The sequence below is a fragment of the Oncorhynchus masou genome, chromosome 28 (assembly GCF_036934945.1).
Source record: "Oncorhynchus masou masou isolate Uvic2021 chromosome 28, UVic_Omas_1.1, whole genome shotgun sequence".
Taxonomy (NCBI): domain Eukaryota; kingdom Metazoa; phylum Chordata; class Actinopteri; order Salmoniformes; family Salmonidae; genus Oncorhynchus; species Oncorhynchus masou.
In genome coordinates this window covers 28,206,271-28,233,361 of record NC_088239.1, presented here as the reverse complement: position 1 = coordinate 28,233,361, position 27,091 = coordinate 28,206,271, and the positions used below count along the sequence as shown (strand labels likewise).

General features: G+C 42.1%; 1 protein-coding gene across 1 annotated transcript; it reads left to right on the top strand.

The window, feature by feature from the left end:
- Positions 1-6,848: 6,848 nt before the first annotated feature.
- LOC135517481 (very-long-chain (3R)-3-hydroxyacyl-CoA dehydratase 1-like) lies at positions 6,849-27,020 on the top strand. Its single transcript, XM_064941808.1, has 7 exons — positions 6,849-7,046; positions 16,468-16,585; positions 16,982-17,000; positions 17,097-17,185; positions 17,448-17,569; positions 25,509-25,687; positions 26,043-27,020. The coding sequence occupies exons 1-7, from the start codon at positions 6,928-6,930 to the stop codon at positions 26,123-26,125; spliced, it is 729 nt and encodes a 242-aa protein (XP_064797880.1). The 5' UTR covers positions 6,849-6,927; the 3' UTR covers positions 26,126-27,020.
- The last annotated feature ends 71 nt before the right edge of the window (positions 27,021-27,091 follow it).

Below are 27,091 nucleotides of genomic sequence, written 5' to 3'. Positions count from 1 at the left end.
GCCAGGATGCTCTCGATTGTGCATCTGTAGAAGTTTGTGAGTGCTTTTGGTGACAAGCCTAATTTTTTCAGCCTCCTGTGGTTGAAGAGGCGCTGCTGCGCCTTCTTCACGATGCTGTCTGTGTGAGTGGACCAATTCAGTTTGTGATGTGTATGCCGAGGAACTTAAAACTTGCTACTCTCTCCACTACTGTTCCATCGATGTGGATAGGGGGGTGTTCCCTCTGCTGTTTCCTGAAGTCCACAATCATCTCCTTAGTTTTGTTGACGTTGAGTGTGAGGTTATTTTCCTGACACCACACTCCGAGGGCCCTCACCTCCGCCCTGTAGGCCGTCTCGTCGTTGTTGGTAATCAAGCCTACCACTGTTGTGCCGTCCGCAAACTTGATGATTGAGTTGGAGGCGTGCGTGGCCACGCAGTCGTGGGTGAACAGAGAGTACAGGAGAGGGCTCAGAATGCACCCTTGTGGGGCCCCAGTGTTGAGGATCAGCGGGGAGGAGATTTTGTTACCTACCCTCACCACCTGGGGGCGGCCCGTCAGGAAGTCCAGTACCCAGTTGCACAGGGCGGGGTCGAGACCCAGGGTCTCGAGCTTGATGACGAGCTTGGAGGGTACTATGGTGTTGAATGTCGAGCTGTAGTCGATGAACAGCATTCTCACATAGGTATTCCTCTTGTCCAGATGGGTTAGGGCAGTGTGCAGTGTGGTTGAGATTGCATCGTCTGAGCGGTAAGCAAATTGAAGTGGGTCTAGGGTGTCAGGTAGGGTGGAGGTGATATGGTCCTTGACAAGACATCCTGGTCCGTGACTGGGCTGGATTTCTTCCTGTAGTCCGTGATTGACTGTAGACCCTGCCACATGCCTCTTGTGTCTGAGCCGTTGAATTGGGATTCTACTTTGTCTCTGTACTGACGCTTAGCTTGTTTGATAGCCTTACGGAGGGAATAGCTGCATTGTTTGTATTCAGTCATGTTACCAGACACCTTGCCCTGATTGAAAGCAGTGGTTCGCGCTCTCAGTTTCACGCGAATGCTGCCATCAATCCAAGGTTTCTGGTTAGGGAATGTTTTAATCGTTGCTATGGGAACGACATCTTCAACGCACGTTCTAATGAACTCGCACACCGAATCAGCGTATTCGTCAATGTTGTTATCAATGTTGTTAAATGCAATACGAAACATGTCCCAGTCCACGTGATGGAAGCAGTCTTGGAGTGTGGAGTCAGCTTGGTCGGACCAGCGTTGGACAGACCTCAGCGTGGGAGCTTCTTTTTTTTAGCTTTTGTCTGTAGGCAGGTATCAGCAAAATGGAGTCGTGGTCAGCTTTTCCGAAAGGGGGGCGGGGCAGGGCCTTATATGCGCCGCAGAAGTTAGAGTAACAGTGATCCAAGGTTTTTCCGCCCCTGGTTGCGCAATCGATATGCTGATAAAATTTAGGGAGTCTTGTTTTCAGATTAGCCTTGTTAAAATCCCCAACAACAATGAATGCAGCCTCCGGATAAATGGTTTCCAGTTTGCAAAGAGTTAAATAAAGTTCGTTCAGAGCCATCGATGTGTCTGCTTGGGGGGGGGGATATATTTTCTACACTGTACTTGCTTGTTTTGCCACATAAACTGAAATTAGGCTAACTATTTGAATTTTAGCAACCAGGAAATGGCAAGCAATTTCTGCATAGTGCATTTTTAATATAACAGACTTTTAATTTTAAAAACTTCTTCAGGCTAGGGTCCTTTTTTCTCAATTTCCGCCTGGCGACGTGCCCAAAGTAAACTGCCTGTTGCTCAGGCCCTGAAGCCAGGATATGCATATAATTGGTACCATTGTAAAAAAAACTTTGAATTTTGTAGAAATGTTAAAATAATGTAGGAGACTATATCACAATATATATGGTAGGAGAAAGTCCAAAGACAAACCACCAGATCTTTTGTTTTTGAGAGCCCATGGTCTTACAATGGAAAGTATACGGAAGTAATTAAATCTAGCTCCAAGTATGCAATTCCTATGGCTTCCACAGGTTGTCAGCACTCTATGTTCAAGGTTTCAGGCTTGTTTCTTCTAAAACGAGTAAGAAATATGAGTTTAAGTACTGGGACACACTATTGGAAATTCGTGTTTGGGTGCACAAGGAAGACAAGACGCACCTGCTGATATCGGTTTCCTATTGAACATACTTCTTTCCATATGAAATATTATAGTTTGATTACATTTTAGGGTATCTGAGGAGTCAATGGAAATGTATTTTGACTTGTTTTAACAAAGTTTAGCGGTAGAATTTTGGATTCCTTTCTCTGCATGTTGAACGAGTGGATTACTCAATTCGATGGTGCCAACTAAACTGACTTTTTGGGATATAAAGAAGGATTTTATCTAACAAAATTACACTACATGTTATAGCTGGGACCCTTTGGATGACAAATCAGAGGAAGATTTTCAAAAAGTAAGTGAATATTTAATCGCTATTTGTGAATTTATGAAACCTGTGCCGGTGGAAAAATATTTTCAGGTGGGGCGCCATCCTCAAACAATCACATGGCATGCTTTCGCTGTAATGGCTACTGTAAATCGGACAGTGCAGTTAGATCAACAATACTTTAAGCTTTCAAACGATATAAGACACTTGTATGTACCTACATGTGTAATATCCATAATTTTTATGAATATTTATTTGAATTGCGTGCCCTCCAGTTTCACCGGAAGTTGTCCCGCTAGCGAGATGCCTATCCCAGAGAGGAAAATCCAATGTTGGTGCAAAGAAAATCTTTAAAGATTCATACGGGCACAAAAGGCACTCTTTTTGTGGAACGACCCTGATGACTATAAGTTTCAGAGAGTTGATGATAGCCTACCCTCCTCATCTGACCAGATGCCTTCTTTAAGCATAAGGACATACTTGGCAAGAGAGTACTCCAACAATGGGAGGATGTCTGTGATTCAATCACTGAGTTGTGAATGATGCCCACGATCTCCATGTCATTCACACACAGAGAGTAGTAAAGAAAGGATAGTGATATGAACACACACACACACAAACTCATGAGCACAGACACACACTGTGTGTGTCATTGTTGAATCCAACATTGAGACAGAAATTTGAGCACTTGTTACTGGATCAGGATTATGTGGCCTGCACTATATTTGCTGCTGTCTTTAGTTTACACAAATTTCTACTGGGCACTACGAGTGGAGCTAATGTTACATCCTGCAGTGATGCACTTTCTCAGGCTGTCTCCACGACAGAGTGCTCTAGTCCAACACTACTCCTTTAACCCAGTCCAACAGTACTCCTTTAACCCAGTCCAAGAGTACTCCTTTAACCCAGTCCAACACTACTCCTTTAACCCAGTTCAACACTGTCCCTCTAACCCAGTCCAACACTTCACTTATAACCCATACCAACACTGCCCCTTTAACCCATTCCAACACTGTCCCTTTAACCCAGTTCAACACTGTCCCTTTAATCCAGTTCAACACTGTCCCTTTAACCCAGTTCAACACTGTCCCTTTAACCCAGTCCAACACTGTCCCTTTAACCCAGTTCAACACTGTCCCTTTAACCCAGTTCAACACTGTCCCTTTAACCCAGTCCAACACTGTCCCTTTAACCCAGTTCAACACTGTCCCTTTAACCCAGTTCGACACTGTCCCTTTAACCCAGTCCAACACTGTCCCTTTAACCCAGTTCAACACTGTCCCTTTAACCCAGTTCAACACTGTCCCTTTAACCCAGTTCGACACTGTCCCTTTAACCCAGTTCAACACTGTCACTTTAACCAGTTCAACACTGTCCCTCTAACCCAGTCCAAAACTTCAGTTCTAACCCAGTCCAACACTGTCCCTTTAACCCAGTTCAACACTGTCCCTTTAACCCAGTTCAACACTGTCCCTTTAACTCAGGTCAACACTGTCCCTTTAACCCAGTCCAACACTGTCCCTCTAACCCAGTCCAACACTTCACTTCTAACCCATTCCAACACTGTCCCTTTAACCCAGTTCTACACTGTCCCTTTAACCCAGTTCAACAATGTCTCTTTAACCCAGTTCAAAACTGTCCCTTTAACCCAGTTCAACACTGTCCCATTAACCCAGTTCAACACTGTCCCGTTAACCCAGTCCAACACTGTCCCTTTAACCGAGTTCAACACTGTCCCTTTAACCCATTCCAACACTGTCCCTTTAACCCAGTTCAACACTGTCCCTTTAGCTCAGTTCAACACTGTCCCTTTAACCCATTCCAACACTGTCCCTTTAACCCAGTTCAACACTGTCCCTTTAACCCAGTTCAACACTGTCCATTTAACCCAGTTCAACACTGTCCCTTTAACCCAGTTCAACCCTGTCCCTTTAACCCTGTTCAACACTGTCCCTTTAACCCAGTTCAACACTGTCCCTTTAACCCATTCCAACACTGTCCCTTTAACCGAGTTCAATACTGTCCCTTTAACCCAGTTCAACACTGTCCCTGTAGCTCAGTTCAACACTGTCCCTTTAACCCATTCCAACAATGTCCCTTTAACCCAGTTCAACACTGTCCCTTTAACCCAGTTCAACACTGTCCCTTTAACCCAGTTCAACACTGTCCCTTTAACCCAGTTCAACACTGTCCCTTTAACCCAGGCCAACACTGTCCCTCTAACCCAGTCCAACACTTCACTTCTGACCCATTCCAACACTGTCCCTTTAACCCATTCCAACACTGTCCCTTTAACCCAGTTCAACACTGTCCCTTTAACCCAGTTCAACACTGTCCCTTTAACCCAGTTCAACACTGTCCCTTTAACCCAGTTCAACACTGTCCCTTTAACCCAGTTCAACACTGTCCCTTTAACCCAGTTCAACACTGTCCCTCTAACCCAGTCCAACACTTCACTTCTGACCCATTCCAACACTGTCCCTTTAACCCATTCCAACACTGTCCCTTTAACCCAGTTCAACACTGTCCCTTTAACCCAGTTCAACACTGTCCCTTTAACCCAGTTCAACACTGTCCCTTTAACCCAGTTCAACACTGTCCCTTTAACCCTGTCCAACACTGCCCCTTTAACCCAGTTCAACACTGTCCCTTTAACCCATTCCAACACTGTCCCTTTAACCCAGTTCAACACTGTCCCTTTAACCCAGTTCAACACTGTCCCTTTAGCTCAGTTCAACACTGTCCCTTTAACCCATTCCAACAATGTCCCTTTAACCCAGTTCAACACTGTCCCATTAACCCAGTTCAACACTGTCCCTTTAACCCAGTTCAACACTGTCACTTTAACCCAGTTCAACACTGTCCCTTTAACCCAGTTCAACACTGTCCCTTTAACCCAGTTCAACACTGTCCCTTTAACCCAGTTCAACACTGTCCCTTTAACCCAGTCCAACACTGTCCCTTTAACCCAGTCCAACACTTCACTTCTGACCCATTCCAACACTGTCCCTTTAACCCAGTTCAACACTGTCCCTTTAACCCAGTTCAACACTGTCCCTTTAACCCAGTTCAACACTGTCCCTTTAACCCAGTTCAACACTGTCCCTTTAGCTCAGTTCAACACTGTCCCTTTAAACCATTCCAACACTGTCCCTTTAACCCAGTTCAACACTGTCCCTTTAACCCAGTTCAACACTGTCCCTTTAACCCAGTTGAACACTGTCCCTTTAACCCAGTCCAACACTGTTCCTTTAACCCAGGCCAACACTGTCCCTTTAACCCTGGCCAACACTGCCTCTTTTACCGGTGACAACACTGCACCTTTTACTGCAGTGGGCTAAATCAGTCACATAGAGTGTTTCTTGGTAGTTTTACACAAACCTACAAAAGTATACACCTCAAACACATGGTTATGGGTTCATAAAAAATAAGACACCTGTCGATTTAGAGTTGAAATGTATTCAAATTTGAGTTCGCATCCCAATATTACACTTTTTAGACATCACATATTACTGAAATATAAGAAAACTAAAACACCAGATTTTCAGTTGTAATTTAAAAAAAACATGTTTATTCATTATGAAAAATGTTCATAACATTCGACCCATGAAGCCACTAGAGGGCGGTTTTGTCCTTTGACTGCAGGGAATTAACCCAAATACATTTAAAACTCTACAGTTAAAGCTTTAGGGTTTTGAATGAAACCCTGATCATACCAAGAGAGAATCTCATTTCCAAAACCTTGCATCCTCTCTCCTCGCCTACTCAAAAACCATTGGATGAATAAGCCAGAGGTCACGCCCCTCGAACCTTCAACCTTCTCCTCCAATGGGTTTTGAGAAGGAGGCGAGGATAAAGGAGAGAGGACGTGAGGAGAATGCAATTGAGATTCTCCCCAAATCTACTTCTAGCCCCTGAAGGCAGAGGGCAGTACCCTACTGTAAATCTGAAAGAGATCAGAGATTGGGAAGAGATCTGAAAGAAAATTCAACATAAAGTGGAGATTTGGATTAGTGATGTTGAAGGACAATTTATTTTTTGAAGTTGAACACCCCAATTGCCTATCTATTTATCCACACTTAAAACAAGTTGGAGCTATTTAAATTGATTGGTATTTATAGATTTGAGAAGGACAAAATGAATGGCAGAGGATTAGAATGACATCAAACTTCTTGTTATCAAACTGTTCATCAGGCTACAAAACGAATTTTATTTTTAATAATAAATGTATGTAATTACCATTTCAAACGAATGTAGTCAAGAACTAATGAATAGTTACAGTTACGTTAAATTGTTCTAATGAAGGCCTACTGGTAGTGTCACTATGGGCCAAATGTTTGATTGAATGACTCATCTGACAGTGGGACTTTCCTTAGGGACTTGCCACCACACGCACTTGTGAAGCAGTAGTCCCGCGAGAGGGGTGTCGTGGATACATGGATGCATGACCCTGCTGCTCCCAGTCCCAGTCGCGCTTGCGCAGCGTTTCTGACTTTCCCACTCTGTCCCCCGTACCATGGCGTCCACGGAGGAGGACGGCTCGGTTGAAGAGAAGGAAAACAACAACAAGAAGAGGACGAAAAGTGCCATCGCTGTCGCATGGCTTACATTTTACAACATCGCCATGACGGCCGGGTATGTCAATTATTCTGCCCTATCGCTGATTATAAAGTAGCCACTCCCTTAAAACGTCGTTATGCACCAGAGCGCTGTGAGCAGGCGCGTGTGGCTGTTTATAGGTCCGCGGTGTCTCTGACAGCGCAAGTGCCCATTCTGTTGCCGAATTTAGTGACAGACAGCGCCCATGAAGTTTGAACAGTGAACAAAATAAATGTAAAGGACTTGAGGGTGTCCAGGGAGGGTGTCCAAGTAGACAATTCTCAAATAATCAATATGTGGATCTTTTTTATGAAAATAACGGCGGTACAAGTGCGGCCCCCGGCGCGGGTTCAGCCTTTCCAAATACGGTCGATTACACTGTGTCAACGTCATGCCCAGCACTACTTCGACAGTTGCAGTGATAAGTATAGACAGCGCGCTGACACTGGAGCTTCGGTTTGGGCGAGTGAAATGCCCAATAAGCAGATTTTAATAACTGCAAGTTTATGCGCTCCAGAGCGCGCGGGTGCGATGACGCAATTATTTCACTGTGTTCGTATAGTCCTTGTAATGAACACACAAAACGAGCTTAATTTAATAGTTGTCAAGTTTTCGATGATTTATTAAGCTGTTGATAGTGTCTTAAGTTCATTTTCATTGGTCTGGGTCACTTGAACTGAGAATGGCACTTTGTGGAGATATGCGTAAAATGCGCATTTATGGAGCTGTTGGAGCCATGTTTTCTCCACTTACACTCATTGTACTGTAGCTCCCATTCATCCATCCTCTGCTACTCACATAATGGGTATTTTAGTATTACATGAAGGTGTGAAAACTAGGTTCATTTACCTAGTTCAAGAGACATGCGCATTGAGGTAGTTATAAGCCCCTGTATATGATCAGAGTAAACATATACCAATGTTGATTCAAACAGTCAAAGAGCTGTCAAAGAGCTGTTAAAATTGTGACTATTGGAATCAATGTACATTTGTCCCTTCTCTCCAAATGATTGCACTAACCTACAACTATATTATCCAATCATCTTTATATGATAGTAACTGTTAGTAACAGAACCCTTATGCAAGTCCTAAACCATATAAATGTAATTAGCATTAAAATAAACCCTAATTAATTATTGTGCTGAGACAGCGATCATATATTTGCAATACGATAGCAATGTACTCTCAGGTAATAAACTGAAGTGGTTGTATTCAGTAGGTCCTAAATGATGTTGATTTTTCAAACAGATTGTGTCAAACAGATAATACACTTGTTGCACAGATTGAGCACCTGACCCATCGACCTAGCACCTGAGCTCAAACACTGAACAGTAGCCACTAGGCTACAGCAGTAGCTACAAAAAGTATCAGATCAATCAGATTTGACAGACGGCACATCCCTTTTATTACAGGCGGTGGGCAGTAGTGTCTCACTAATCCCTGACAAAGTTTGATTTCACTTCAAGGTACACTCTGAAACGTCACATAGAGACGGAGATTTACTTGACACCTCGTCGGATTCAGATGATGTCGTGTAATGTCCTAGGACTCCTAACCTAATTATGAGCCCGTTTACGCCTGAATACTCACTCTCCACCAATTACCAGTCACACACATTTACCGGTTCCTGCAGATACCCTCCTCTCACCTTGTGTTCTTACACAAGCTGTTTTTCAGTGATCTAAATGAGGGACGTTAAAATGTGACAAAAAAAAATAGTGATCTCAATTTGAGGCCCTTGCGGACTGCATTTTCGCCAATTTATGCCCCAATTTTGCCATCCCAGACGAAATGTCCACGTCATGGGCAAATTCTTATGTCGTAAACGATTGTTGGACATCTTCACTTTGATTTAAACATTTAGATGCTGTGAAAGAATAACGATTTCCCAAATAAACTTGTTTAGCCTACATGACACATCTGAAATCAGGCTACTGATGTGATTTTTATAAATGCAAACAAAATAAACGTTCTACCACAGTGGCCATGTTATTTTGGGGACGCTTATTTGCTTCCGAGTTCGGACATATAAAGTTTGTATGTGAAAACTATTTCTAAAATGCATATATTTTTCTGAACTCTTCTTGTGCAGAGAGTGAGGCTTGTGCTGCTGGTGCTGGCACATGCGCAAGCCAATTCTTTATTATATATATATTATTTTTTTTACCTTTTATTTAACTAGGCAAGTCAGTTAAGAACAAATTATTATTTACAATGACGGCCTACCCCAGCCAAAAGCCTAACATGCTGACCAGACCGGACACGTCGCGTGCGCGAGTGTCACAAAATACATTTAGAAATCCATGTTATTCAATTATTGCACCCACACTGCTTGCCCGCGCCAATGAGCGTCTGCGTTACCAAGGGCTAAAATAGAAGTCATTCCTATTTCTGACGCAGATCGCGCTGCAAGTCCTGCCTCTCCCATCTCCTCATTGGTTATAGAAGCAGGTACCCACGTGCCATCTCCTCATTGGTTATACCCACGTGGGTGATTGAAAGACGAACTTTGTTGCCAGTTGTCGTGATAATACCATTAAAGTTTAGATGATACACCATAGAAGTTCAAAGATGAAAAATCCTGGAAGGAGGAGACATGACTAGAAATGGCCGTTTTATGTGTAGATTAATTGTCAGAGTAGAGGTCCTTGTGCATTTCAGGTACAATAACAACTCAATGTTTATATCCCAGGACAAATTAGCTAGCAACAGCAAGCTAGCTAAATAGGACAAATTAGCTAGCAAGTCCTAGCTAACTAGCTAAATTGCCATACATGTTTAATGCATTTCGTCCTGTCCCCAAATTAATGTCATTGGTTCAGAGTTTGTTTTGATATTTTAACCTGCGTGTCGTGATCGCGTTTGGTTTAGGGGGACAAAATACATTTTTGCCCGATAGTGCACGCGCGCAGCCGGTTTGGATTCCGTGTAACCTGGAATCGTAGAATGTCGCAGAATGTGACGACAGAAATTAAGCGAATTGTGCATTCTGTCCTGGTTGATATCAAGATTTTAATTTCGTAACCTCGCACAGTGTGACGGATAATCGTAAAAGACTGGATCCAACGTGCTGTCTTCAAAGACCTTTAGTGGAATAATGGATACGGTTGAGGAAATTATCTAATTTGGCCTCCATCATTGCTAATACTGTGTGTTTGTGATCCTATAACATTTTTGTTGTTGTGAAGTTACCTATTTTAGAGGAAAAGAACAACTGTATGCCGAGACCCTTAGACACCTTCAGAAACATACCTTCACAGAGATCCATCGCACAGCTGACCTAGTAGACTAGTGAATGTAAAGGGAGCACAGTCTGTTTCCTCTGTAGAGCTCAACAAGGGACTGTATTTATCAAGAGTCTCAGAGTAGGAGTGTTGATTTAGGATTAGTTTTGCCCTTTAGATCCCAATAATAAAGATTATATAGACAGGGAGGACCTGATCCTAGATCAGAACTCCTACTCTGAGACAAATGATACATACAGCCCCTGGTCTTCTGTGTAAGTTCTGTACAAGAACTCTCACACCTCTGTTTACCCTGATCGTTACCCATGACGAAAGCTATGGATAATTAGCTTTAAATGGTCCTCAAAACGGACCCGCAATTACATTGAACAAAAAAAATGAAATGCAACATGCAACAATTTCAAAGATTTTACTGAATTACAGTTCATACTGTATAAGAAAATCAGTGAATTGAAATACATTCATTGGGACCTAATCTATGAATTTCACAAGAATGGAAATACAGATATGCATCTGTTGGTCACAGATACCTGGTGTGACCACCATTTGTCTCATGCAGCGCTTCACATCTCCTTCGCATAGAGTTGATCAGGCTGTTGATTGTGGCCTGTGGAATGTTGTCCCACTCCTCTTCAATGGCTGTGCGAATAGGCTGGATATTGGTGGGAACTGGAACACGCTGTCATACATGTCGATCCAAAGTATCCCAAACATGCTCAATGGGTGACATAACTGGCGAGTATGCATGCCATGGAAAAACTGGGACATTTTCAGTACAGATCCTTACAACATGGGGCCGTGCATTATAATTATCAACATTAGGTAATGGCAGCGGATTCATGGCAGTACAATGGGCCTCAGGATCTCGTCGTCACGGTATCTCACAGCATTCAAATTGCCATCGATAAAATGCAATTGTGTTCATTGTCCGTAACATATGCCTGCCCATACCATAACCCCACTGCCACAATTGACCCCACAACGCCATACTGCCCAGTACAGTTGACACTGGGATTAAGCCGCGAAGAGCACACTTTTCCAGCATGCCAGTGGCTATTTCAAAGGTGAGCATTTGTCCACTCAAGTCAGTTACGACGCCAAACTGCAGACAGGTCAGGACCCTGGTGAGCTTCCCTGAGACGGTTTCTGACAGTTTGTGCAGAAATTAATCGGTTGTGCAAACCCACAGTTTCATCTCAGACGATCCCGCAGGTGAAGAAGCCGGATGTGGAGGTCCTGGGCTGGCGTGGTTACATGTGGTCTGCGGTTGTGAGGCCAGTTGGACATTCTGCCAAATTCTCTAAAACGACATTGCAGTCTGCTTATGGTAGAGAAATTAACATTACATTCTCTGGCAACAGCTCTGGTGGATATTCCTGCAGTCAGCATGCCAATTGCATGCTCCCTCAACTTAAGACATCTGTGGCATTGTGTTGTGTGACAAAAATGCACATTTTAGACAGGCCTTTTATTGTCCGCAGCACAAGGTGCACCTGTGTAGAGATCAGCTAATTTTACATGCCACACCTGTTAGGTGGATGGATTATCTTGGCAAAACAAACAATTTCACAAACAGGAATATAAACATATTTGTGCACCAAATTTGAGAGAAACAAGCTTTTTGTTTGTGTGGAAAATTTTTGCAATCTTTCATTTCAGCTCATGAAACATGGGACCAACACTTTACATGTTGTGTTTATATTTTTGCTCAGTATACTGTGGGGCAAAAAAAGTATTTAGTCAGCCACCAATTGTGCACGTTCTCCCACTTAAAAAGATGAGAGAGGCCTGTATTTTTCATCATAGGTACACTTCAACTATGACAGACAAAACGAGAGAAAAAAATCCAGAAAATCACATTGTAGGATTTTTTACGAATTTATTTGCAAATTATGGTGGAAAATAAGTATTTGGTCAATAACAAAAGTTTATCTCAATACTTTGTTATATACCCTTTGTTGGCAATGACAGAGGTCAAACGTTTTCTGTAAGTCCTCACAAGGTTTTCACACACTGTTGCTGGTATTTTGGCCCATTCCTCCATGCAGATCTCCTCTTGAGCAGTGATGTTTTGGGGCTGTTGCTGGGCAACACGGACTTTCAACTCCCTCCAAAGATTTTCTATGGGGTTGAGATCTGGAGACTGGCTAGGCCACTCCAGGACCTTGAAATGCTTCTTACGAAGCCACTCCTTCGTTGCCCGGGCGGTGTGTTTGGGATCATTGTCATGCTGAAAGACCCAGCCACATTTCATCTTCAATGCCCTTGCTGATGGAAGTAGGTTTTCACTCAAAATCTCACGATACATGGCCCCATTCATTCTTTCCTTTACACGGATCAGTCGTCCTGGTCCCTTTGCAGAAAAACAGCTCCAAAGCATGATGTTTCCATCCCCATGCTTCACAGTAGGTATGGTGTTCTTTGGATGTTCTCAGCATTCTTTGTCCTCCAAACACGACGAGTTGAGTTTTTACCAAAAAGTTATATTTTGGTTTCATCTGACCATATGACATTCTCCCAATCTTCTTCTGGATCATCCAATGCTCTCTAGCAAACTTCAGACGGGCCTGGACATGTACTGGCTTAAGCAGGGGGACACGTCTGGCACTGCAGGATTTGAGTCCCTGGCGGCGTAGTGCGTTACTGATGGTAGGCTTTGTTACTTTGGTTCCAGCTCTCTGCAGGTCATTCACTAGGTCCCCCCGTGTGGTTCTGGGATTTTTGCTCGCCGTTCTTGTGATCATTCTGACCCCACGGGGTGAGATCTTGCGTGGAGCCCCAGATCGAGGGAGATTATCAGTGGTCTTGTATGTCTTCCATTTCCTAATAATTGCTCCCACAGTTGATTTCTTCAAACAAAGCTGCTTACCTATTGCAGCTTCAGTCTGCCCAGCCTGGTGCAGGTCTACAATTTTGTTTCTGGTGTCCTTTGACAGCTCTTTGGTGTTGGCCATAGTGGAGTTTGGAGTGTGACTGTTTGAGGTTGTGGACAGGTGTCTTTTATACTGATAACAAGTTCAAACAGGTGCCATTAATACAGGTAACGAGAGGAGGACAGATGAGTCTCTTAAAGAAGAAGTTACAGGTCTATGAGAGCCAGAAATCTTGCTTGTTTATAGGTGACCAAATACTTATTTTCCACCATAATTTGCAAATAAATTCATAAAAAATCCTACAATGTGATTTTCTGGATTTTTTTTCTCATTGTGTCTGTCATAGTTGAAGTGTACCTATGATGAAAATTACAGGCCTCTCTCATCTTTTTAAGTGGGAGAACATGCACAATTGGTGGCTGACTAAATACATTTTTGCCCCACTGTAAATACTAAAATATGTATTTTGATTCAAATATAATTATACAGAAAGGTCACAAGGTTGGTCTTATTGGTCTTATTACTGTGAAAGCAAAAACTTACATATTTGTGTTGTATCTTGATTGTAATAGACCAATAAAGATCGCATTGTATTTAGTATAGTGCTCTACATATTAAACATTCTTTATTGTAGATATAAATGGTGTCTGCACCAGATTGTACAGTGATTTCCTTGAAAAATGTTCATTCATTATTCACATATACAGTACCAGCCAAAAGTTTGGACACACCATCTCATTCCAGGCTTTTTCTTTATTTGTACTAATTTCTACATTGTAGAATAATAGTGAAGACATCAAAACTATGAAATAACACATATGGGATCATGTAGTAAGCAAAAAAAGTGTTTTTCCAAGCATTCTGTGTTTACATTCTGTCTGGCTTATAGCTGTGCTGTAATGACTGATGTACAGTATAAATAGATTATTGTGAAGTACCAGGCTAGAGATAAAGTCTTGTTCACATTGGCAATTTGAAGTGACTAAACAAAATATATATATAATATCCATTAAAATTAAATTAAAATCTGTTATTTTTCCTGCAGTCTGAACAGCCAAAAAACACATGCAATCAGATATTTCAAGCCACATTTCAAACCACCTTTGTGATTCCTGACCATGCGACTCGTCTAAACAGTCAAATCTGATTTATTTGCCCTCAAGTGGTTTGAAATGTTTGACAAGAACATGTGGTAGCTAACTAGCTAAATGTGCTTGAATGCAAAACAGCTACTTAGCTAGCTAAGTGACTGCTGTGGCTAGCCAAAAAGGACTCGTTTTTTAAAGCCTCAAAGGATATGATCCAACTTTCAAGTGTTCCTACACTATGATTTTTGAACATTCAAAGCAACTGGGACATGTCCATGGCAGGCATTGTTGTCACCTTAGCTTGCTACATAACTTCTGAGGGATAAAAAGTATGAGCACCACCACCAATCAGCCTACACCATTGCGCACACACCCATTGTTACTATGACAACTAGCATAGCCAGGATGACTGTTGTCCGAACACACACAAATCTGTATTGATCACTTGTAACTTGATGTTTGGACAGTCAGAATTTGAAAAACAATACTGATTTGAGTATTAAGGCCTGCAGTGTGTACAAGGCCTTAGATGTTGTGTAGAAGGGAGTTGGCCCTCGCTGTTTCCCCAACTGACGCTGTGTTTGCGTCCCAAATCGCAACTTATTCACTACATAGTGCATTACTTTTGACTAGAGCACTGGTCAAAAGTAGTGGTCTATGTGAGGAATATGGTGCCATGTGGGACGAATCGTTGGTGATGAGGCATACAAGTTTAGCTGGTGTCAATGCTACTTCCTGACAATAGTACTGGAAAACTACATAGCTCAACAATCACACACAAGTAGGTTAGGTCATAAAAGTTGAGACCGAAAAAGCTAAAAACCCTAACCTTAACTATGGAAACAAAGTGATTGAACCAATAACTTTTGAGCTCTAACTATAAAGTGGTACACTACATCAGTGAACATCTCACTCCAAAGTCATGGGCATTAATATGCTATAACAGCCTCCACTCTTCTGGGAAGGCTTTCCACTAGATGTTGGAACATTGCTGCCAGGACTTGTTTCCATTCTGCCACAAGAGCATTAGTGAGGTTGAGCACGGATGTTGGGAGAGTAGGTCTGGCTCGCAGTCAGCGTTCCAGGTCAGTCAAGTTCTTCCACACCGACCTTGACAAACAATTTCTGTATAGACCTCGCTTTGTGCATGGGGTCATTGTCATACTAAAACAGGAAATGGTATTTCCCCAAACTGTTGACGCAAAGTTGGAAGCACAGAATTGTCTAGAATGTCATTGTATGCTGTAGCATTAAGATTTCCCTTCACTGGATCTACCATGAAAACAGCCCCAGACCATTATTCCTCCTCCACCAAACTTTACAGTTGGCACTATGCATTAGGGCAGGTAGCGTTCTCCTAGCATCCGCCAAACCCAGATTCATCTGTCGGACTGCCAGATGGTAAAACGTGATTCATCACTCCAGTGAGTGCATTTCCACAGCTTCAGAATCCAATGGTGGTGAACTTTACACCACTCCAACTGACGCTTGGCATTGCACATGGTGATCTTAGGCTTGTGTGAGGCTGCTCGGCCATAGAAACCCATTTTATGAAGCTCCCGACAAACAGTTCTTGTGCTGACGTTTCTTCCAGAGGCAGTTTGGACCGCGGTAGTGAGTGTTGCAACCGAGGACAGAACATTTTTTAGGCACTTCAGCTCTCACTGGTCCCGTTCTGTGAGCTTGTGTGGCATACTATTTCACGGCTGAGCCGTTGTTTCCCCTAGACGTTTCCACTTCACAATAACAGCACTTACAGTTGACCGGGTCAGCTTTAGCAGGGAAGAAATGTGACAAACTGACTTGTTGAAAAGGTAACATCCTATGATGGTGCCACATTGAATGTCACTGAGCTCTTTAGTAAGGACATTCTACTACCAATGTTTGTCTATGGAGATTGCATGGCTGTGTGCTCGATTTTATATACATACTTTTGTATATAACTTTAGTCCGTCCCCTTACCAGGGACCCTCTGCACACAGACAACAGTCACCCACGAAGCATTGTTACCCATCGCTACACAAAGCCGCAGCCCTTGCAGAGCAAGGGGAACCACTACTTCAAGGTCTCAAAGCGAGTGACGTCACCGATTGAAACGCTATTAGCGTGCACCACCGCTAACTAGCTAGCCAATTCATATTCGTTACATATATAGTGTATCTATTAAGTAATCTTTGTCCTTCTCATGTACACTTACTACTTTAATGCTAAATACAGTTTTTCAGATGTTGTAAATATTGTCTCTTTTCCAGGTGGCTGGTTTTGGCTATGGCAATGATGCGCTTCTACATCCAGAAAGGCACACACAAGGGTCTGTACAAAAGTATAGCAAGGACACTCAAGTTTTTCCAGACCATTGCGCTAGTTGAGGTGAGTTTCTGAAATTTCATCATAGTTCACTAGTAGCCACACTCACGCAAACACACACTCGTCTCAAAGTATTCCATGAAAACAGATGATGAAGCAGTTAAATGTTGAAATCATTGGCAAGATCCTTCTAATGTGAGCTTGAAATACTCTGAAGCTGAGCGTTGATACTGAGATCCTTGGTTAAAACTAAGTGAGAAGAAAGAATTCACCTGATTCGGTTTTTTAAGTATTTTGTTTGGTTATGTGATAAAGAGACATGGAGTTCTAAAAGTGCAGTGGGCCGGATTTGAATCTTTGCCGGCAGCGGTATATCATACATGTACTTCAGAGGCAGCGGCTGAGACCGCTAGACCACCCAAGGCCACGAGTCACTGATTCTTATTTGTTGTCTTTCAGGTGGTGCATTGTGCAATCGGTATGTATGGTCTTGAATAACAACCATACTATGTGAATATAACCGGATCTCCTACATCTGACGTTAATGTTGACTTCCATGGTTCTCGTCGTATAGGAATCGTGAGGACCTCTGTAATTGTGACTGGGGTTCAAGTATGTTCACGAATCTTCATGGTGTGGTTCATCACCAACAGCATCAAACAGGTGACTATCTCATTTATCACCAAAGAGGTGCCTTGTACCATCTACAGTAAGGGGCCTTGGAGTTGGGGTGAGGTGAAGTTTCCCAGAGACACTGATCTTGGATCAGTTTAGCATTTTCCCCAATAATGGTTAAGTTTAGGATTGGGGGACGGGAAGCTGATCCTAGATCTGCACCTAGGGGACCCCCCCGGCGGTCAACATGGACCCCCTTAAGTGTTAACTATCTTCTCCCTCCTTGTTTTGTCCCATTCTTTGTTGGAAGATCCAGAACGAAGAAAGTGTAATCCTCTTCTTGGCCGTTTGGACGTTTACAGAGATTACCAGATATTCATTCTACACATTCAATCTGCTCAACCACCTGCCATACTTCATCAAATGGGCCAGGTGGAGATGGGGATGGGAGGGCTGGGTTTTGGGTAGCTCTGGTCCAGGGCGTTTACGTGCACCTTGCTGATGACGAGCGTCCTCAGCATCAGCAAGTCGCATGCAAACGCCCTGGACCAGCACTAGGGTTTCCGGTGCTGTCGCAGTTCTTGGAATGTTGGTCTGGTTTGATTGGTGTTTGCCGTGGTATGCTTCCCACTACAGACAGACTGGTTTCACATCAGTATTGTGATGTCACAGGGAATACAGTAGTAGCCTGGGGAAGGTATCTCCTGGCTCATAACCATACAGCATGTGATCAGCATGAGTGTGTTGTTTATTGATTAGCACCTTGTTAGCCATTCTCTATGGACGTTGGTTGACCTAATCGCTAACGCTTAGTACTCTGGAATTATCACTTTGATTTATGCGCTAGGAGACGGTTATGGGTAATCAATGGATTACATGGGAGGTGATCAGGCATTGATAAGCATACAGATCAGAGATTGGAGAAAAAGTGGTGACACTATCAGTGCAGGGATTCGGATTTATTCCGGGGCCATATGTATCAACTATCAATCTATGCTCATTAAGGATCAGTTTTCACAATGCGTAAGATTTTTTTCTTTAAGCAATGGCTTTTTTCTGGCCACTCTTCCGTAAAGCCCAGCACTGTGGGGTGTATGGCTTAAAGTGGTCCTATGGACAGATACTCCAATCTCCGATGTGGAGCTTTGCAGCTCCTTCAAGGTTCTTTGGTCTCTTTGTTGCCTCTGATTAATGCCCTCCTTGCCTGGTCCATGAGTTTTGGTGGGCGGCCCTCTCTTGGCAGGTTTGTTGTGGTGCCATTTTATTATAATAGATTTAATGGTGCTCCGTGGAATGTTCAAAGTTTTGAATATTTTTTATAACCCAACCCTGATCTGTAATTCTCCCTAACTTTTTCCCTGACCTGTTTGGAAAGCTACTTGGTCTTCATGGTGCCACTTGCTTGGTGGTACCCCTTGCTTAGTGGTGTTGCAGACTATGGGGCCTTTCAGAACAGGTGTGTGTATATATACTGAGATCATGTGATAGATCATCTGACACTTAGATTGCACACAGGTGGACTTTATTTATTTATTTAATTTTTTAGATTTTTTTTTAAACAAGGTATTCTTTTCATTTCACTTCACCAATTTGCACTATTTCATGTATGTCCATTACATAAAATCCACATAAAAATCCATTTAAATGACAGCTTGTAATGCAACAAAATAGCAAAAACGCCAAGGGGATAAATACTTTTGCAAGGCACATGGACAGCGGGGAGCTGATCCTATATCAGCACTCCTACTCTGAGACGCTTGATACTTTGGGGTCCTGGTCAAGAGAAGAGTGACATTATCCTCAATATCATGAAGGGGCAGGTGTTTGGAGGATATATTGGCACGGGTGTTGTTAGGCCCAAAATGAAGTCGAGTGCCGGCAAACTGTGCAAATATATCCTCCAAACACTGGCTTTGTGGGCATGATCACTTTTATACAATGGGTTAGCAACATATTCTAATAATGACAGCCATATTTTCATTCAACTTTATTCGGATTAATTTATTTATACTATTTAATCCTTCCACGAGATAAAGTCCCAACTCAAATCTAGAGTTGCTACCCAAGCTGGCCGGCGGCTAGGTTGCCAGAGACGCGATCCAGTCGTCAGTCTTTTATTTCTATTTCTATGGATGCAACCCAGTCGTTCTTTCTAAATGTCCCAATGCCATGTTGGCTGACATCATATTTATATTCCTTGCTTGTTAGCTAGCAAACTACGGCTAACAAAGTCGCATCAACAGTGCAGCCAGAATAACAGCAAAGTAGCTGCATTTGTTTGTTTAAGCTGTTTTCTCTTGACATTTTATTTGGTTACATCCATGACAAAGGGCAATGATGTGCGATTTTGAATGGCATAGAATACTTGCTCTCGTCACTGTTCAGAGGAGTTAGGCAACTACACCGCTAACACAATCACTTCAAACTGAAGCTGGAACGATGGCAAACTAGCTGTGTTTCATCTCATGTGACCTGTTTGTCTATTGACATTTCTTTATATATATCCATAAAAATTATGATTCATGATTTCGACTGGCTGAGAAAATATATCTCGTCCTGACCTGTTAATCCTCAATGGGACAGTGGAGATCGAATTTCAATATTGAAATGATGTTGCAAATGTCGGAGAGACAGACAGCCAGTGTTGCCAACTCCTCAGTAAGGAAAGTAGCTATTGGTTGTCCTAAAAGTTGATAAATTACGTCATTTCCTTATTTGCATAATTGGACATGTGCATGTAATTGTGATGGACGCTGTAGGAGAGAGGAATAATGTCGTGGGAGAGACAAAAAGTGAGTAAAAAACACCCTAAATATGTTAAGAACTACAAAGGAACTTTCTTCTGTTGATTCTTGTTTTTTTAATGTCACAATTCCAACTCTCCTCCTTTATCCTGGCTTGGGACTGGCAAAAGTGACCCAAAAGAGACACTCTGGCAGAGTTACTTAGTTTTTTATTTTATTTAATTTTTTTGTTTTTTTGTTTAGTTCTTAATTTGGTTTGGTTTTTAACCTTATGGTCCACTTAGGAGCCTACAACAAGTCACAGTAAAACAACAACATTTTTAACCATAACATTTTTTTAATTTTTTGGTATACAATCTTAATGGACCAAAAAGAGACCATAGAAAACCTGTCAATGGCAATGTGAGAAAATTGTGGTAACTCGTCTGGCCCTAATTCAGGTTAAAACAATTTTTTGAATGTAAGCCAGGGCGGGATCAGCCAGCGGAGGCATCCCGCAATTCATTTGCAGTCTGGACACGGAGGGGAGAACATCTCCTGCTCTGACTGCAGCTGGGAGGGACTGCTGCGCGAGGACTGGGCCGCCTGTGAGTGCTTTGGGAGAGGGGTGGGGCCCACGGCAGCACCCGCTGCTCGTTGAGAAGAGTAAGAACGATACATGCTTTTATGTCAGAGTCTCCAAAAGTCTCCAATAACACCAGAAAAAGTCGCTAGATTTGTCGCTAGTCGTTGAATACTCGCTAAATTTAGTGGCAAAGTCGCTAAATTGGCAACACTGCAGACAGCAAGGTTTATACAAATCTCTGTTGTGGAAAACCAAATGTGAGCCGAAAGCAAGGGGAGATAATGTCTAGATGCTTTTTTACAGTGGGAGATCAAGTTTCTAAATTGCCTTTCTGGGCTGATGAGATGGAACAGTAAATAAACATTTCAACGTCATAGCTTCAGCAGGTGGTAATTTGTGGAATAGACACCGGCTGGAATACGGTTTTAACCAATCAGCATCAAGGATTAGGCCCAACCAATGTATAACTCCTCATATTCAACTCCTCCAACTGTAAGTCAAACTGTTATTGTCTTTCCAGGTGTGAATGACATAAGGATGTTGTAATCTTTTGTTTCATACTTTCAACATTAATTCACGCCTCTTTGATGTCGGCTCACAGTTTATGTGGCCAGTAGCACCACTAGTTTTAAGTCTCACATACACTTCACCAGACCTAGGTTCAAATGCTATTTCAAATAAATTCAAATACTTTATCTGTGATTTAGCTTGAGGTTTAAAAGCTTCATGTAAGCTTCATCAACTCCGAGAGTTGCTGAATCTTCTCTATACTTCAGTTTGCTCCTCAATTCATTCACCTTGGTTGGAAAGCGATAGTGATCCCTTACCACTTGATTAAACTTGCTTGGCTATAATGGACAAATGGAATATTCCCAAAACTGAAAAGCCAGCACATCTGACTCTTGAAGCAGTCTAGCGAAAATGCTCCCATAATTTGAACGATTTCAAATATTCTGAACAAAAACTGCTCGCCCACACGACGCCATACACATGGTCTGCGGTTGTGAAGCTGGTTAGACCAAATTCTCTAAAACAATGTTTTATAGCAACCGCTCTGGTGGACATTCCTGGAGTCAGCATGACAATTGCACGCTTCCTCAGAACATGAGACATCTGTGGCATTGTGTTATGTGTCAAAACTGCACATTTTAGAGTAGCCTTTTATTGTCCCCAGCACAAGGTGCACCTGTGTAATGACCATGCTGTTTATTCGGCTTTTTGATATGCCACACCTGTCAGGTGGATGGATTATCTTGGCAAAGGAGAAATGCTCACTTACAGGGATGTAAATGAATTTCTGCACAGGAGTTGAGAGAAATAATATTTTTGTGCAGCTGGAAAATTTCTGAGATCTTTTATTTCAGCTCATGAAACATGGGACCAACACTTTATATGTTGCGTTTATATTTTTGTTACGTGTAGTATTTGAACCCAGATCTGCGCTTCACAGTCTGACATACAGAAACAAGTACACACAAAAAATGTTGGGTAAATGGTAAGGGTGAAGGTTCTATGTGGAACATAATGACGTAACGTAACCTTTTTAAGCCCTTCAATGGTTCTTTACAGTGCACAAAAGGATTCTTTGCTCTTTTAGTGATAATTCAAATGTAGCGGAGGCAGCTCACAGCTCTTTCTATGCTACCGTGAATGAGAGTTTCATACCAGTTGATCTAATGTAATGTGTTGTGTTATGTAATTAAATATTATATATCACTATGGCTAGTGACAGAATTTTGTGAACGACTCATGTATGGCCTTGTGTCAATTAAGAATGGTTGACTAAATCAGTCAGTGGTTGTCAATTCTAGCCCACCGGCTGTTCCAAAGGTAGCTTTCTTGATTCAACTTGTCAGTTAACAAAATAATAACACATGGAATTTTACGATTGAAAGGTTATTTTGTATGAACATTCTCCTATAAAGAGCCATTAAAAAAGTATTCTACTGTATATAGCCCCAAAAAGGGTTGTTACCATAGTGGAACCCTTTTTTTTAGTTGCTATATAGAAGCTTTTTTCATGTTTCTTTATAGAACCTTAGGGTTATTCATAGCACCTTACAGGTTCCATTTAAAACCTTATGAGTATTTATTGAATCCCCCCCCAAAAAAGTATTTTTATATATATATAGCACTAAAGACGATTCCGCAATGGAAGCCAAAAAAACCCAATCTGGTACTATTTTAATATATGTACTTTAACACATGGTACCAGCTGATGGTGACAGGGGGTCAGGTGTCTGTGTTAGACCCCAGTCCAACAGCTAAGCAGTGCTGTAGTAAAAATGCCAATTTCTCATGTCTGTCATTATACACGACACTCATAAAAACCTCTATTTACTGCCGCTGTCAGCAGACTGGTGACATAACGTGGGCCTATCAAGAGCAGTAGTGATGTGTAACTGTCAGCCTCGCATATCTGAGGGCCCTCATATGAAATGTGAGCACTGGTGAAGAATGCCGACTACACACGTGGGGAGCAATCCGACCAACCCATAGTTCTGGGATCCTATTGCTAAGAGCACGCTTCTTTCCGTTCAAAATATGAATGTCTAAAAATCAGATCCGAGACAGACACCGTTTATTGGCTGTGTAGTGGCTATGAATTGGGGTGACACTGAGACACCTGCTTTTTGAGTGACTTCAGCAAGTCAGGTCTTGTTCCTGTGACTGCAGTATGGTTCATTCGATATTTTTAATTTACATGTGCGACAGGTCTCTTGGGTTTGCAGGTTTGCTTCCCTTGTCTTGATCAGTTAGTATAGCCACCGTTCTCCCCCTCTCTTGTCCTCCTCCCAATCCCCATTCCCCTCCGAGTGTTCTAAGGGGTTCATTTACACAGGGAGGGGAGCAGCCAGGCCCACGGGGGGGGGGCTCATATTCAGCTGCTCCTGTTTTTAAGACCATCTGTTTTGGGCATGGAATGCTCGCCCAACATTTCTCTCACATCCTCCGAGATACTCCCCAGTGCCGCCGCCACGATCTTGAGTAAATTCAGGGTTCTAACGCACCGCCGTCTCCACATATATAGATCCCTCTCCATGGATAACCGACTGGTTTGTTTGCCCCTACATTTTTGTGCCCTTTTGGAATTGAATACAGTGGTGTTGTAAAAATAAATATTTCTGGGTTGATTATTATTAACCAATTCAGCCGTTTTTATCTCAATATCAAATCATTTCTGGGTAACAATTAAGTACCTTACTGTGATTTGTTTTCAATTAAAATGGTCAAAAATAGCTTCTTGGCGAAGAGTAATTTCACAAGCAACAATTTTGTTAGGACTGTCTGGGAGTGGCCTGGTGAGGAGGGGAAAACAGAACACTAGCTGGCAGAGAGGGTTGGAACTCTCTTTCTTATTGGCCTAACTAATTTGCCGCTTGGTGACAATTCCATCCCTCCAAAACAAACAGAAATTTCAGGCAGTCTTTTCAAACAGCTCTTAGACCAAAATGTATTCACAATTTCACAGTATTATTCCAATCTCCCTCATGGTGTGGAAATCACGTTTTCAACTGCACTGGGACTTTAAACATCTCCATTGAAGGTGCTTTTAAGTCCGGGACGAGGCTTAATCTGTGTCCGGGAAACAGCGCCACAGTGTTTTAATACCGGTATTTTCTCATGATGTGCAGAATTTTTAAATAAGTGTTCATGATGTGCAGAAATACAATAATGTGAAAACACTTTGAAAATCATTAATGGAGCTGATCCTTTGGGGACATTCCAAATTACACACTATTCCTAGAGCCGTATATGGGCCCTGAGTAATGCACTATATAGGGAACAGGGAGCCATTTGGGACACCTCCATAGTTGACATTGCATAAAGATACACTGTAAAAATTGCTGAAAATTTAAGGAAAAACTTTAACAATTAGCTACTATAATTCTATAGTAAAGTACTGTAATGAGCAATACATTATGAGGGCTAAATAGCATTATGCTACACTATTGTCAAATTACAACACAATTTTACAGTAAAGTACTGTATTACATGCCTTTCTGTATATTTACAGCAGCAAACTGTGAATTGTGGAAAAATGTTGTGGGTGGTGAAAATAATCTCAGGCTCATTAACATATTAAACAAGAATATACCACAGTCATAGTAAGTAAAAAATGTATGTTACCATTACTGACAATTTTGTAGTTAAACGGGCTACTTGCAAGTATATATATTTGTATTAGAAAATACAAAATCCATGTATTCTAATGAAACTTTAACAAAATAGGCTGCATGAATTGTAGTTCAGGCTAGTGAAATAGAAATGACAAAATGGGTATTGAAAGTATTGAAATACCTATATCAAATACATGTAACAGAAATACTGCCCGTGATTGGCACAAGCTACCTGCACTGTAAATTTGCAACAGTTGACTAACCACTGTGCTTCTATTAATGCACTGTAAATTCTAGAAATACAACATGTTGCTGTAGTCAGGTAATATGCTTTAAATGTGGTTACAGTAAATGTCAGGTAAGTCTATAGTAATTTACTGGCTTCTGTGCTTCCAGTAATTTACTGTAAATTTACAGTAACCTACTGGCTACTTTGCTGCCAGTCATTTATTGTAAAAAATACAATAAATGTTTTATAGTGTAAGGTGACGAATAGCCTACAGCAAGTGAGACAGCAACATGTCTAATGTTGTTCTGGTGTCGGTGTGTTAAGACAAGTGGTTCCCAACCAGGGATACTAGAACCCCTGGGGAGAAGACTTATGAAACTCATGAGAGCATAGGCTTACTGGTCAAATGTACACGAGAGTGTACTTCAGGGGTACACCGAACAGAGCAAAATTCAATTGGTGGTACAGTGACCCGAAAAAGGTTGGGAACCACTGTGTTTAGATAATAAAAACATGTCAGCTGTCACTTTGGTCATCAGCCAATTAGTGGCCTAATTCTCCATTTTGCAGTGCAGTAATCCAACAGTGTGAATTTGTGTTTTTTAGTTGTTCTTTGCTGCACGGCCCCTGAGCTGACTAGTGTGTATGTGTGTACATACGTGTGTGTGCATGCCTCTATGTGCCTTAATAATGTCTCTCCTCTCCCTGTCAGATACAACATGTTTATCATCATGTACCCTCTCGGAGTGGCCGGAGAACTCCTGACCATTTACACTGCTCTGCCATATGTTCGCAAAACCGGGATGTTGTCCATGAGGCTCCCCAACAAGTATAACGTCTCCTTTGACTACTACTACTTCCTCGTTATCGTCATGCTCTCCTATATCCCATGTAAGCAGCCTACGTACAACGTGTTTGTGTGTTCAGCCAATAGGTGGACGTCAGTTAGTCATGGGTCTTCACTGTCTCTTGTTTTGACCAGCAAGAATTGTTCAGTAGTTTGTGACCGCTGTTGTTCATTTGGAATTGTTTGATCTAACAAAAATGAGGTTCAAGTGCATTTCTGACTTTTATGGCTAGTTGGATACTAGATCTAGACCCAATACTCACCTCTATCCCAGCCCTGAGAACTTCCCTGAAGGCTCTTTGTTAAAATATTGATCTGGACTGGATAAGTGTTTAGATTGGTGGGTAAATAGCTCTCGCTCTCTTCTCTCCTCTCCCCTCGTCTCTCTCTCTCTCCTAGTGTTCCCACAGCTCTACTTCCACATGCTCCGTCAGAGGAGAAAGGTGCTTCTTGGGGAGATCATAGTAGAGAAGGATGAGTAGAACCGCCTCACAGTCCAGCAGCTGGCGTTCGTTTTGAGACAGCGAGTCAGCACAGCTCCCCTGCCGCCACATCCATTCACCTTTGGTACCGCGCTCCACCGCACTCCGCATGCAACCAAATGGAGAGTCGGACGAATACTAACATCGCCGGAATAGCCATGTTATAAACACGGAAAAAGAATGAAACATCACAGTCACCACAATAACCCAACTGGACTAAATACAGTGCTGCAAGAGAAATCATAACCCAACAGGAATAACAGTCATCAGAATCGTCACTGAATCAGTCATCACCAAACTCATCAATCAACGAGAGGAATCATTACAGAACTGGAATAGTCATCGTTGTGGAACGAATGAATAAATATAATCTCTAGCCCGAATCATTATCATCGCAAAACTGGAACGTAATGCTGCCACTATGTCTTCACTGTCCAGGTTTAGATATCTAGATCCCCAGAAAGAGAACGCACTGAATCCGTCAGCCAGTGTGGCCACAGCATACTGCACTGATAGCATAATACTGCACTGATTACCTTCTACACCTGCTAAAAAAAATAAAAAATACTGGAAGGAGCCTGCTGTGCATTGAGTCAACTACACAGCAGACACATACTGCACCCACCTTCAGTGCAAGATAATAGAAGTTCAAGGGAACCAGGAAATGGTGATGTGGAAGGATGGAGGAGGAGAGATGATAGTTGAGTCCCCTGAGCAGTTTTTTTTTTTTAATCGGCTATTTATTTTTGTAGAAATTTATAAGCGTTTTCCACCACAGTGATTTTATACGTAAATAGTGTGTGGCAACAATGACTAGACAGAAGCTAAAAAAAAAAAATAGAAACAATTATGCATAGACTTATTATACCTCGACAATAAACAGACATTTGCGCAATATGCTGCTTCCTTGGTTTATGTGTGTTGTACTTTATTTGTAAACAATGTGAAACAGCAACATTAGTAGGC

Coding starts and splice junctions, on each gene's coding strand:
- LOC135517481 (XM_064941808.1), top strand. CDS start 6,928: ATGGCGTCCACGGAGGAGGACGGCTCGGTTGAAGAGAAGGAAAACAAC. Junction 17,186..17,447: donor TCACCAACAGCATCAAACAG/GTGACTATCTCA, acceptor CTTTGTTGGAAG/ATCCAGAACGAAGAAAGTGT. Junction 17,570..25,508: donor TACTTCATCAAATGGGCCAG/GTGGAGATGGGG, acceptor TCTCCCTGTCAG/ATACAACATGTTTATCATCA.